The sequence below is a fragment of the Rhinopithecus roxellana genome, chromosome 1 (genome assembly GCF_007565055.1).
Source record: "Rhinopithecus roxellana isolate Shanxi Qingling chromosome 1, ASM756505v1, whole genome shotgun sequence".
In the NCBI taxonomy this organism is placed as follows: Eukaryota; Metazoa; Chordata; class Mammalia; order Primates; family Cercopithecidae; genus Rhinopithecus; species Rhinopithecus roxellana.
Window position 1 is genome coordinate 165996625 of NC_044549.1, and position 13069 is coordinate 166009693.

General features: G+C 36.3%; 1 protein-coding gene across 1 annotated transcript in view; it reads left to right on the top strand.

The window, feature by feature from the left end:
- Positions 1-13069, top strand: part of NEK10 (NIMA related kinase 10) — a 280588-nt gene that overhangs the window by 78869 nt on the left and 188650 nt on the right. Inside the window, exons 17-22 of the mRNA XM_030933079.1 lie at positions 1898-2000; positions 2094-2222; positions 2733-2870; positions 5733-5778; positions 8253-8374; positions 8512-8614. Coding sequence (XP_030788939.1) covers positions 1898-2000; positions 2094-2222; positions 2733-2870; positions 5733-5778; positions 8253-8374; positions 8512-8614 — 641 coding nt within the window. The remainder of the gene's footprint in view (positions 1-1897; positions 2001-2093; positions 2223-2732; positions 2871-5732; positions 5779-8252; positions 8375-8511; positions 8615-13069) is intronic.

Sequence of the window (13069 nt, forward strand, 5' to 3'; positions counted from 1 at the left end):
ACCATGTGTCTTCAGATTTCTTATTTCACAGATATAAGTGAGTTATTGTAGTGATTCAGTATCCAGCCACACTGAATATTAACAGAATGATGATGCAAGAGCATAAATCACCATATCAATACAACTCCCCTTAATTACATGTGACTGCTATAATTTTAGTTTTCTTTTTGATAATTAAAGATATTGACATTTTTAAAAAATGGTATTAAAATATGAGCTTGTTTTTTTCCAGCTAGAAATTTGAAAATTGATCTGGTAATTTCCCTTTAGTCAAAGGGAATTTAATCAAAGGGAAAACAAACTATTTTTCTGTGTGTCTTTGATAGTGTAGGAGCTCATTTGAAGGGGAGACTGTATATTCTGGCGTCAAGATACTGCATTGGTGAGCCTGACCAAAAGGTCACCATTTTGGGAAGCAAACACTGATTCCCTCAGTGGTGTTCTGCACACCATTTAGTTGGGTGGGTTAGCCAAAATCATAGGCCCAAGTTTTCATTAACATTTTGTTAATAAGGCAGAATAGGCATAAAATATTGAGTTAATATAGTGTTTTTTGTTCAGAAAGTATGGAGCATCACTTTTTGGCCTTTTGGCTGACATCAAGTACAGAAAGCATGGAGTATTTTATATTGTTACTTTATTTTTATACGATGCTTGAATTTAGAGGAAAATAAAGTAAAATTAGTTCTTTTTTTTTTTTGACAGAGCCTCATTCTGTTGCTTCTCCTGCCTCAGCCTCCTAAGTAGCTGGGACTACAGGCATGCACCACCACACCTGGCTAATTTTTGTATTTTCAGTAGAGGCGGGTTTTCACCATGTTGGCCAGGCTGGTCTTGAACTCCTGACCTCAGGTGATCCACCCACCTCGGCCTCCCAAAGCGTTGGGATTACAGGCGTCAGCCATTGCACCCAGCTACTTATTCTTTATGCTCTTTCATTTCAAAGCTCTAAACCATCCCTTTTAGTGAACTCAAATATTTTAAAAGCTCTTGAAACCAGTGTCTTGGGAATGATGAATGAATCTCCTTATTTGTTTTATTTTTCATACCAGTATTTTTATTTTCATGGAACTTTAATTTAAAAGTTGGATTAGTATTTACTTCTTACTAAAATCTGAGTCAAATGACATTTGTGAAAGTGCTCTGCACTCCCCCAAAAAACACCCAATGAATGTTTCCTTCTAATATATTCAATACCTATACCCCCAAATATCTTACAAATAAGATTTTTGTATAATCTGTATCATACCTAATTTTAAATTATGATAAAAATATTAACATGCCATCTACCTTCTTAAAATTTTAAGTGTACAGTGTTGTTAACTGTAAGCACAAGGTTGTACAGCAGATCTCTAGAACTTTCTTCTCCATTTTTTTTTCTTACCCCACAAAAACTGTAAATAGTGTATTTTTTTAAGGTAAGTTGGGGAATATTGTTTCCCCAACTTTGTTGATAACCAAAAGAAGTTAAATTTGTTTCGTGTAATTAATCAGTGAGCGAGCTGCCTTCAAAAGGGAAGTAATGGGCCGGGCACGGTGGCTCACGCCTGTAACCCCAGCAAGGGATTGGGAGGCCAAGACGGGCGGATCACGAAGTCAGCAGATCGAGACCATTCTGGCTAACATGGTGAAAACCCGTCTCTACTAAAAATACAAAAAACTTGCCGGGCGTGGTGGCGGGCGCCTGTAGTTCCAGCTACTTGGGAGGCTGAGGCGGGAGAATGGCGTGAACCCAGGAGGCGGAGCTTGCAGTGAGCCGAGATCGCGCCACTGCACTCCAGCCTGGGCGACAGAGCGAGACTCCGTCTCAAAAAATAAATAAATAAATAAATAAATAAAAAGGGAAGTAATGATCAACTGTGTCCAAGTTGTACGGTGTGTGTAATTTTCTCTGTAGACTTTTCCCCACAGACTTGTTTGAGATCTTCATTGACATAGGACATTATGTACGTGATATCAGTGCTTATGAAGAATTGGTATCCAAGTTGAATTTATTAGTGGTAAGTCCTGAGTTTTCAATATTCTGGCAGGCTGCTATGTAGTCAGGATGGAATTTATCACAGAAACCCATTTCCTTTTTATATTTTGATTAGGAGGATGAACTGAAGCAAATTGCTGAAAATATTGAAAGCATTAATCAGAACAAAGCTCCTTCGAAATATATAGGCAACTATGCGATTTTGGATCATCTTGGAAGTGGAGCTTTTGGCTGTGTTTACAAGGTGACTTTCCCCTTGGGGAACATTTCTGATACTCCCAACCAAACAGGATGTCACACTTGCACACTGATATTCAATTGAATTGGAACTCTTGTCATTGAAAAATAGCAAACAAATAGATATGAAAATTAGAATGACTGTTTTTGTCAAACAGAGATAGCCACACTAATATTGTTTTAGCTGTAAGCTCTAGAAATCGGCCACTGACTTTTTAAGACAAAAGGCGTCATTAATCTCTCACAAAAGTATTCAAAAAAACTTCTCCCAATGCATGATGCAATCTCTAAATTGTAAAATGCTACTAAATATTGCAGATTGACCCAGGGGATACCAGTGTTTTGAGCTGAGCTTAATGTAAATACAGCTGGAACTTTAAATGCTCTGTGACTTATTTATATGACTTAGTTACTCATGTGACTTTGTTAGTCTATCTCTTTCTTCCCCTTTCTACCTTCTCCTTCTTTACCCTGTTCCTTTTGTTGTTGTTGTTGTTGTTGTTGTTCTTTATTTTAGGTTAGAAAGCGTAGTGGTCAAAATCTTTTAGCAATGAAAGAGGTCAATTTACATAACCCAGCATTTGGAAAGGATAAGAAAGATCGAGACAGCAGCGTAAGGAATATTGTTTCTGAATTAACAATAATTAAAGAGCAGGTAAATGTTTTTCTTGTTTCTGAAGATGTTTTTCTTAAATATATGTCATTGCAAGAAAGTTGAGTTGTGGTGCTCTTGTCTATGATGCTCATGAACTAGTTCCATATGAAATAATTGACATTGAAGCAGTGATATTTTTGCCAGCTTTTTCCCTAAGGCTTGACACTGAAGCATAAAACACTGTCTGGAGTTTATATCAGGGTCATGGATGCAAAACAATTGTATTTACAGTACAGAATGCATCATATATGAGAAATCCTTTTCATTGTGAGCATATCTATTATTTTCTCATTATATTTTAGGATATTTGGTTACTTAGTTACATACATAGAAATATTACTGTTTCTTGACTTTTGCCAAATGGAACCGAGCTGTTAACATTCCTCAAATATGGCTTATAAAATCTAGAATGTAGATTTTCAAGATGGGTTATTATTTATTGGCATGAGCAGAATACTCTGACATAATGTAACAGCTCAATTAACACTCATATGAAAGTTTGTTTGAGGAGGAAGAATAAACATTTCAAAGAGAAATGGGATTTCTTTGTGTGATCCAAGAACACATTGGTTTCTTTTTCAGCCTTCCTTGTTTGCACATTCATTATGAATACTGTTCATTTATAATTCCTGTGGTGCACTGTCAGCTTCGCTGCTTTAGTCCTCCACTAGTCACATTTGCATAGCATCTGTGTTGGGATGTAACAAATTCCATGAACATGGAGACCTTTATTCATAGAAATCGATAGTTCTACTCCAGTGTATACATTATAGTAAATATTATCATTAATTGTTTATTTTATAGTTGATTTTATTACTAATAGACCAGACTTTAAAAAGTTTGTTCATGTGTAGTTTGTGTGTTTGTGTGGTCATCTAGCCTTCCACAGTGTGCTCTTTCATTGTAGCAAAAGGCTAGAACAGGGCTTTTGAACTAAGCCAGTCCAGTGTTTTCATCTGGACCCAAATATGGTTTTAGTCCTTACGGGTGAGCCAGGTCCAGAATATGGTTCTGGTTGGTTACCTGGTCACATATTGTTTAAGATCTGCTGGCCGCTTGCTAGTTGATGAAGTAGATTATTTGTTTTAGCATGTTTCCTAAGAAAAGAAACTGTTAGACTAGGGTTACATAGGAGGCCTATGCTTGGGCTTTGAGGTGACTCAAAATTGCTCTCTCACTAGAGGATCAAACTGATGGAAAGGATGATAACATTGAGTCCTTAAAGGAGGAGGTAGTGGCAGGCAGAAGCAAAACAAATGGGGCTAGAATGGGAGAGTAAATTAAGATTAACCTGCATTAACAAAGAGGATCCCAAATGCAGGTGCTTAAAAAGAGGACACACAGTACAGTGGGTTATTTCCCTTTCACGGAACAATCCCAAAGTGAGTAAACCATGTTGGAGGTGTTCTCTGCTCCATGCGATCATTTGGGGATGCAGGCTTTTTTCTCTCTTCTTGTGCTGTTACCTCCTAGTGCATTGTCTTCATCTGTGTGGTTGAAACTGCCATAGCCATGCTCACATCCAAGGTGGGATGAGGAAGAGCATGGAGGGCTATTCCCAAGGTTTAGAGTTCACACAGGAAGCACACATGCTTCCTCTCATATTCCACAGGTCAGAACTGAGTGGTAGCCTCACCCCCAGCTTCAAGGGAGGCTGAGAAGTCTTCTCTAACTGGGAAGCCATGTCCAGCTACAACTGCACTGCAATGAGACAGCAGGTTTTTGGTGGACAGCTAGCAATCTTCCTGCAAAAAGACTTGCAGAAAGACCAAAAAGAGATGCAAGCAAGCCATTTGTTGATGTGATGGTGACTGTTCTAAGACAGATTTTATCTAGAAACTCAAATTATAAGCAAAAACTACAAAAATATTAGCATTCTTCTAGAAAATGATCTTTTTTAATTAAAAAATTAGAAATTCCACTAACATTCTTAACTTATATCAAAGAGAAATTTCACCAGACACTTTTTAAAAATGGTGAGGAAGACGTTATTCAATACTATGGCAATAGAAGTCAAACTATTGTAATAGAGGAGAGAGATTGAACCCAACTCTGAATTCAAGGAACGGACAGCTCGGGACTCAGAGCCAATGGTCAGGGTGAAGGGGGTCAGTGGATGGAAGTTTGCTAAGAGGAACTTGGTTAGATATCAAGGGTGAGTGGATGAGAAACTTAATTGGATGTCAAGGGTGGGAAATTTTTCCATAAACTGACTTAGCAGGATATAAGTTGCTAAAACTGACAAACCAAGGATGAGGCCTAGTCATGAAGAGGACTCAGAGGAGTCTGACTAAAGCTTGGTTAAGTAGGAAGTCCTTGTCAACTGTTATTATGATTTTAAATGAGTTAACTCTTAGATTATGCCTTTTTCCTACTAATCATTTTGGAGAGCATAGAAAGACAGAAATAGTGTAAATAGACACAAACTTTACATAAATATTTATATGGTAGAGAGAGGTAAAGAACAATGAATATTTGTAGTCAACAGAAGTTACCTCATTTCACTTTTCTCCTTTATACAGTCTGTGTGTGGGTTTGTGACAAGGCATGGTAAAGGAATTCTTAAGATTCCTTCTACCTCTATAGTTCTCTTGGTTAAGTTAGATAGTAAAGTTAGGTGATAGAATGTTTTTAATTTCATTTAATAAAGCTATATGGGATTGCTATTTTCAGATCAGTTTATAAGCAACAAGTTTTTAAAAATCACAACAATCTCAGTTCAATGATATCTTGAAATGCTTAGCTTTGTAAATAAATATAATTTCTTTGTAGTTTTCAAATATGAAGTCCAACTAAGTAGTCAGTGAAAAAACTTGTATTTTGAAGCAGTGCAATACATGTTTGTTATTTATTTTCTTATAGCTTTATCATCCTAACGTTGTACGTTATTACAAAACATTTCTGGAAAGTAAGTATGAGTTTTCATGATATTTCTAAATAAGGAAACATTTTTGTCACATATTTTTATATTAGAATGTCACAAAAGAAATCTTATCAACTATTTTATTGACCTTTTTTTGTTAATATGACAGTAGATGCTCTTAAGCATCACTTTTTTGACTAGTGAAGCAGTGACCTAGTCAGTGACCTGAAGATAGTTATAAAATACTTAGCTCCCCGTGTGAAAAACACATGAACAAATGAAAATAGTTATTGCTATTCTCATATACAAAAAAATCACTTAATAGGATGAAGAAAAAAGAAAACTAATGGATGGTGGTTTCCTTAAGAAAAGAAAAGAAAGTTGCTTTTGTTGACTCCGGTGTCATTTTCCATCCCCAAAATAAGTTGGAGAGAGCTAGGTCTTTGAGATTTCTTTTACCTGAAGTTCAGGTAAATGCCACAAGGTGGCGATGGAGCCCAGACTGATTCTGCAGGTAGGCAGGCTTGCTTTCTGCAGGTATGATGGAATGCTGAACTAGAACCAAAACACAGATAAAGCTAAACTCAGCCACTTTTTTTGTTTGTTTGTTTTAAATAGGACCCATGACAGAAATGATACAAGTATTGATAAGCTTTAATGATATGTGTCACATATGAAATGTCGAAATAATTCTCCACTTGAAGAATGATTTAAAGAGATACAAGGCAATGATTGGGGCTTCCGAACTACCTCTTTATCGGTGCTATTGCTATTTAAGAAAACCTTTTGTGTGTGTACATTGGCATTTGGGACAGCAGAGAGATGGGAGATTTTACCCATCTCCCTTCCCCTAGATGACTCAGAAAAACTCAGTGCTAAAACTCGTGCAGTAAATCCTGTCCCCTTAGCCATTTGTTCTTGATGTTAAAATAATTTTCTATAATTTAGTGCATATCCCTTCAAAAAAGGTTGGCTTCTGACTTGTACTGAAGTGACGTAACTTGTCTTAATATAAAAAATAAAAACGTTTTTTACTACCTGACAGCTTCCAAAAAGAACTGGAAATGGCGGCCGGGCGCAGTGGCTCACGCCTATAATCCTAGCACTTTCGGAGGCTGAAGCGGGTGAATTATTTGAGGTCCGGGGTTTGAAACCAGCCTAGCCAATACGGTGAAACCCTGTCTCTACTAAAAATACAAAAAAAAAAAAAAAAAAAAAAAAAAAGAAAAAAAAAAAGCTGGGCGTGGTGGTAGGCGCTTGTAATCCCAGCTACTTGGAAGGCTGAGGCAGGAGAATTGCTTGAACCCGGGAGGCAGAGGTTGCATTGGGCCGAGATCGCGCCACTGCATTTCAGCTTTGCAACAGAGCAAGACTCCGCCTCAAAAAGAAAAATATAAAAATAAAAAAGAGGAAGAATTGGAAATGGCTTAAAAATATATAAAATATGATATAATAGATTAAGAAATTGCAATAAAGAGGAATGAAGGATGAGAAAATTAAAAATAAAGCTAGAGGTAGTATTGGTACATAAATGAATATTTCTTGAAATTATGAAAAATTGGAAACAATATAAATGTCTATCTGTAGGAGAATGATTAAATAAGTTACGGTATACCCGTATTGTGCAATACCATACAACCAGCAGAAAGAATGGTGTGGATCTGTGTGCACTGAAATATAAGGCTGCTTAATGAAAAAAAGCATAAATTGCAGAACATGTATGATTCCATTTTTGTGAACATTTTCTACACACATATTTTGTATACATGCCAAAGTTTCAAAAGACACATATCACATCCCATTGTTAGTAAACCCTATTGGTTTTAGAGGAGGAAGTAGAATTTACTCCTTTGTTTCTTGGCATCCAAAGCAAAAAGACAAATACAGTCAGTCATGAAGTTCTCTGTATCCATAAGATAAAACCTGGAGAAGTCCATTTTTTTTTTTTTTTTTTTTTTTTGCTTTTGAAAGGCATAACAGAAATTCCTATCATGTGTATTATTTTCAACTGTGTCATTGCAAGACCATGGCATTATTCCGGTGTAAAATTCTGTAAGGTAAATCTTTCAGACTATGAACTAATACAGTTGAAAATGCAATTTTCTGAATGTCTTGACTTGATCTGAGGGTAAATTTTAGACTATTAGGAGGAAGGATGGGCTTATAGGTTCTTCAGGGAATCCTCCATGACTGGAGGTCATTTGCTTGTTCTCGGTGGCACCTTTCAATCATTCCACATCCTGGCATACATAGAAAATGATAATATTTGCCAGTGTAAACTTATGCTAAGGGGTTGCCTATAGCCAGAAGATACTGTTGCTGGGCCCCTGTTTCCCTAAGGCCACCCCGCCCCCACCTCTTCCAGGGCTGAGTGGATCCATATTTAACACTGTCATCCCTAATTCTTTAGTGTTAGTGTCCCGCACAGACATTGGGAAGCTTGAACTCTCATTTGTCAAGTTTTTCAAAATATCTGTATTGAGTTTAAATGTCTATGACCTTTTGTGATATTTATATAGATGATAGGTTGTACATAGTTATGGAGCTTATAGAAGGAGCCCCGCTTGGAGAGCATTTCAGTTCTTTGAAGGAAAAACATCACCATTTTACTGAAGAAAGACTATGGAAAATATTTATACAGGTATGTTTTTATCTTCATTAAATTTTTCTTAAAACAGTAAAGTTCTGAGCTGACTTCTTAAAGACATGTGCAGTAGTCATCATTGGCTATAGGTATGTTGGGGGAAATAAAATTTGTTTTCTATTCATTGTTTCAAGCTGTGCTTAGCTCTTCGATACTTACACAAGGAGAAGAGGATTGTCCATAGAGATCTGACACCAAACAACATTATGTTGGGGGATAAGGACAAAGTAACAGTTAGTAAGTATAAAGATTTTAAACCTTTTCACTAAAGAATCCCTGAATACTATTCTAGAGCAGTAGTGTCCAATAGAACTTTTGGCACTCATGGGAATGTTCTTTGTCTGTGCTGTCCAGTCCCGTAGCCACTAGCCACATGTGGTTATTGAGCACTTGAAATGTGATGAGTGTGACTGAGGAAATATATCTTTAATTAATTGTTTTTCCTTTACTTTCTTTTTTTTTTTTTGAGACACAGTCTTGCTCTGTTGCCCAGGCTGGAGTGCAGTGGTGCTATTTCAGCTCACTGCACGTTCCACCTCCCGGGTTTCCAGTGACTCTTGTGCCTCAGCATCCCCAGTAGCTGGGATTACGGGCACCTTCCACCAAGCCCACCTAGTTTTTGTATTTTTAGTAGAGACAGGGTTTCACCATGTTGGCCAGGCTGGTCTCGAACTCCTGGCCTTGTGTGATCCACCCGCCTCGTCCTCCCAAAGTGCTGCGATTACAGGCGTGAGCCCCCATGCCCGACCGAATTTTATGAAATTTTAATGTAGACATCCCTATGTGATGAATGGCTACCATGTTGGACAGTGACTAGTGTAGTTCTAAATGACTGAGCTGTATTTTGCCCATATGAGAGAATGAACTACTCTTAGAATACATAAGTATTTAATTCCAAAATCAATGGTTTTCAGGTTTTTTCTTACTGCAGAACACTGCCTCATCAACAAAAGCTTTTATGACCACCACATGAGCACATTGTTTTGAACCATTTTACCATAGTCTGTGCCTTATGAGTGACAGATGTACATATGGAGGGCTATAAAACCTCTAGCCATTTGTATATTTCAACATAGAGTTTTGTTACAATTTTTTTTATCTGTAGCAGGTAGGCCTGATGTTGGATAAAATTTTGCAAATGAGAAGGTTTATTTTCTCCTCCCAGTTGTTAAATTCTTAATCATAACTTAAAATTAAGTTTGTAACTTAGGATGACATACTGGCTTTCTCCTGCCTGCCTCATGAACGCTTGTGTTACCCTCATGGACTTTAATGGTTCACTAACTACAATTAGGGAGACACCTTCCTAAACCAGCAGTCTCCAAATATTTTTCATCATAACATCCCAGCAGTAAAAATTTTTTAAGAATACACTGCCAATATACATAGGCTAATTTATAAATTCTATACATATATATTACTGAGCAAAGATTCTGTAGTAAATAACAAAGTCTACAGAAATAAAACATAAAGGGATACGTTTAAAAATAAAAATAGAGGTCTTAATACTTTTGCTGCCCTCCACCCCATTGAGTTGCCTTAGAAACTCAGTGCTGGAGACTACTGCCATCAATGTTATTGATATGGAGACATCATCGATGTCATATGACAACATATGACAGCATCTAAAGCTGAGTCCCTTAGTTTTAGAATTTAAGTACTCATGAAGGCAATTCCAAATGTACACATTTGCGAGAACAACATGTGTTCAGGAACGATAAGATGTACCATCCAGATTTTTATAAGTAGAACATCATCTTAATATATTAATATTAATATATTTGTATATTAATATATTTGTTGAAAAATAAAAAAACAACCTACAACAGAAACTCTAGATAACCTTCAATACAGAGCTACCTGAATATTTCCAAGCCAATGCATTGTGAAATTAAAAAAGGGACAAAATAACTTGAATCTTTATCTTGGACACACATTTGCTTAATCATTTGAAATTAATTATACCTTTATTTACCTTAGGCTTTTTATATTTTCTCTTTTTATAAACTGAACTTATATTTCCTGAAAATTTTTTGCAATTTATTTATATGCTGGTAAGTCAATTTACAAGTTAATAAAGATTATTATAAATTATGTTTTAATTTTATAACAAATAGTATATATATATACATATATAACACAGTTATGTATGTATACAACAGAGCAAACATGTTTAATCCTCCTTAAATGGCTGTTCAGGGCATATTTTCTGATTAATAGCCAACTCTGCATTTTATTTTCTTACAAAGATTAGCTGTAATCATTTCCTTTCATTACATTTAAATGTACTAAGCTTAATCTTTTATTGCAGTAGCCTGGTTTATTTTTTTCTAAACTTATATTTGCTTTCTTTAGTCATTATCACACATTAAAATAGTTTACAAAATAAAAAGCTTATAGAGAAAAACAGTTTTATGCCCCACCCCTTTGAAACCCTTAGTTCTTTTTGCACAAAACAGCTACTTCTCCACTTTTTATTCTTTTTCTTATATGGTATTTGATTTTCTATTGTAATGGGTGAGAATTTAGTTTTCTTTCTTCTTCCCCATCTACCATCTTGCCAGTACAGTTACAGCAGAATTTTATGTTAAGTCAATATTCAATGTTCACATTATTATCACTGTGTAATTACTGTTAGATGTTGATTACCTATCCTTTCTCATAGATCGTTTTGTTTTTCTTAGAGTTAATGATTGCCTTCTTTTTTGTTTGTGTTCCTAGTTTTCTTTGTACCTATTTTTTGCTTTTCCCCAAATCTTCCAGAAGAATTATAAAGCCCTCTCAGTACTATTTCCACATGGTCAAACCTGACAAGTACTCCCACTTTTGTTTTCCTGAACTCCTTGTTCCTGCAGCTGCTTGTTGCAGTGTACTCTGGGTTTCACTTTAGGCCTGCTGCACAGCCATTGTCATGGAACTATTGTTTATTGGTCTTCCAATTGTAGACTCTGTTTCTTATGTTCTGTGTCTTTTTCTTTGTAAACTCCCCTGCTCTGCTGAGCATGTCTTCTGGTACTTTTCTAAGAAAGAGTGCTTTGGGCGTTATGTTTTTTGGATGTTCACTTGCTATACAAATGTTTTTATGGAACCCTCTTATTGGACTGGTAGTTTGGCTTGGTGTATGTATTCTCAGAGGAAAGTCCTTGTTCTCTCAAGTTTTAAAGGCATTTCTCCAGTCTTTTAGTATCTAGTTTTGCTGTCAGGAAATCCGATGTTCTTCTGATGCCTATTTCTTGATACATGAAGTATTTTATCACTCTGGAAAATTTCAGAATGTTCCCTTTATCCGCTGCTTTGGATGAGTCTTTAACATCCAATGTGTCTGTAGTTAGGTGTGCTCTTCAATCTGGAGACTTAAAATTTAAGTCCTGGGAAGTTTCCTTGCATTATTTCTTCACTACTCTTCTCCCCTCTGCTCTCTCTGTTTTGATTTTTAGAGTTCTTTTTAGTCTTAGATACCATATGTACAAAATGGTCTCCTAATTTTAAAAATAATTATCTTAACTGTTTGTCTCTTTGTTGTAATTGAGTTCTTTCTTCAACTTTCTTTCCCATTCCATTGCATATTAAATTTATATTATCATATTTTAATTTCAAAAAATTTTATCTTATTTTTGTTTTATTTTTATGGAACCCTGTTTTTATTCTTTCTCAGGGTAATATAGACTTTTTTTTCTCAGCATCCTGAATTGTTTCTGTATCTTCTGAATATATATATATATATATATACACACACACACACCCACACACACCCACATACACCATACATACGTATACATACATATATAACACTAAGCAGGAGTATATATACACATTTTATTCCTGCTTAGTCTTATCTCTCTTTCTGGCTGGGGGCTTTTCTCAACTGTCTTGTGACCCTGTGCTGGTCTTTAATAATTCTGAGGAAGTCATGAAAAAAGCTGTTGGAAGCACTGTGAGTTCCAGTTGAGGCTGTCGTCTGGTGCTCTTCCTTATAGTAAAATGGAAATTTTCCTTTGAAGACTCCAAAATCAGTATCTAAACTTTTATTTTTCTAGAGAATACTCTTTGAGTATCTTGCCTGGGGGTATGTGCACCTGTTTGCTGGCATTCTGGGAGCAGCATCGACACACAGGACTCAGGGAACCACATTCAGTTTATAGATGTTTGTTGAATTCTGCTCTGCTTGGTTCCTTGCTGGTTTATTTCTTTGAAAAATGAATATTTTCTGTTAGTGGCAGAGGGTGCTTGATTTACTGGCTGTGTGTATGTGGGAGGGCACCTGGGAACTTTTTCCCAATTCTATGTATTGAGCTTTCTGCTTCTCTTCTCCCTTGGATGGCACCCTGGCTCTGCAGGGTAAATGGGCTCCCCTCAGCCTTCCTCCTCAGACACATGGGGGGCACTTTTGCTCTGCTGAGTCTCACACCATCTTCTATCTACTTTCCATCTGCCACACGTTTATTGGAATATCCCATCCTCTGTTGTTGCCAAGCCCATTCTCATTGTTCCTGTGGGTTAGTAACTTTCCAAAGAATATCCCCTCTCACAGCTTTTTCTTTTTTTTCCATTTTAGTAGGGTTTGAGATTTAGAAGAGATAAAAGCATATCGTCGATTTACCTTTTAATCCAAAATGGGCAGGCTAGTTACATTCTAAGTTTACACATTTGACTTAAAACATCCCATTTTCATGTTGACTCTCTAATAAATAT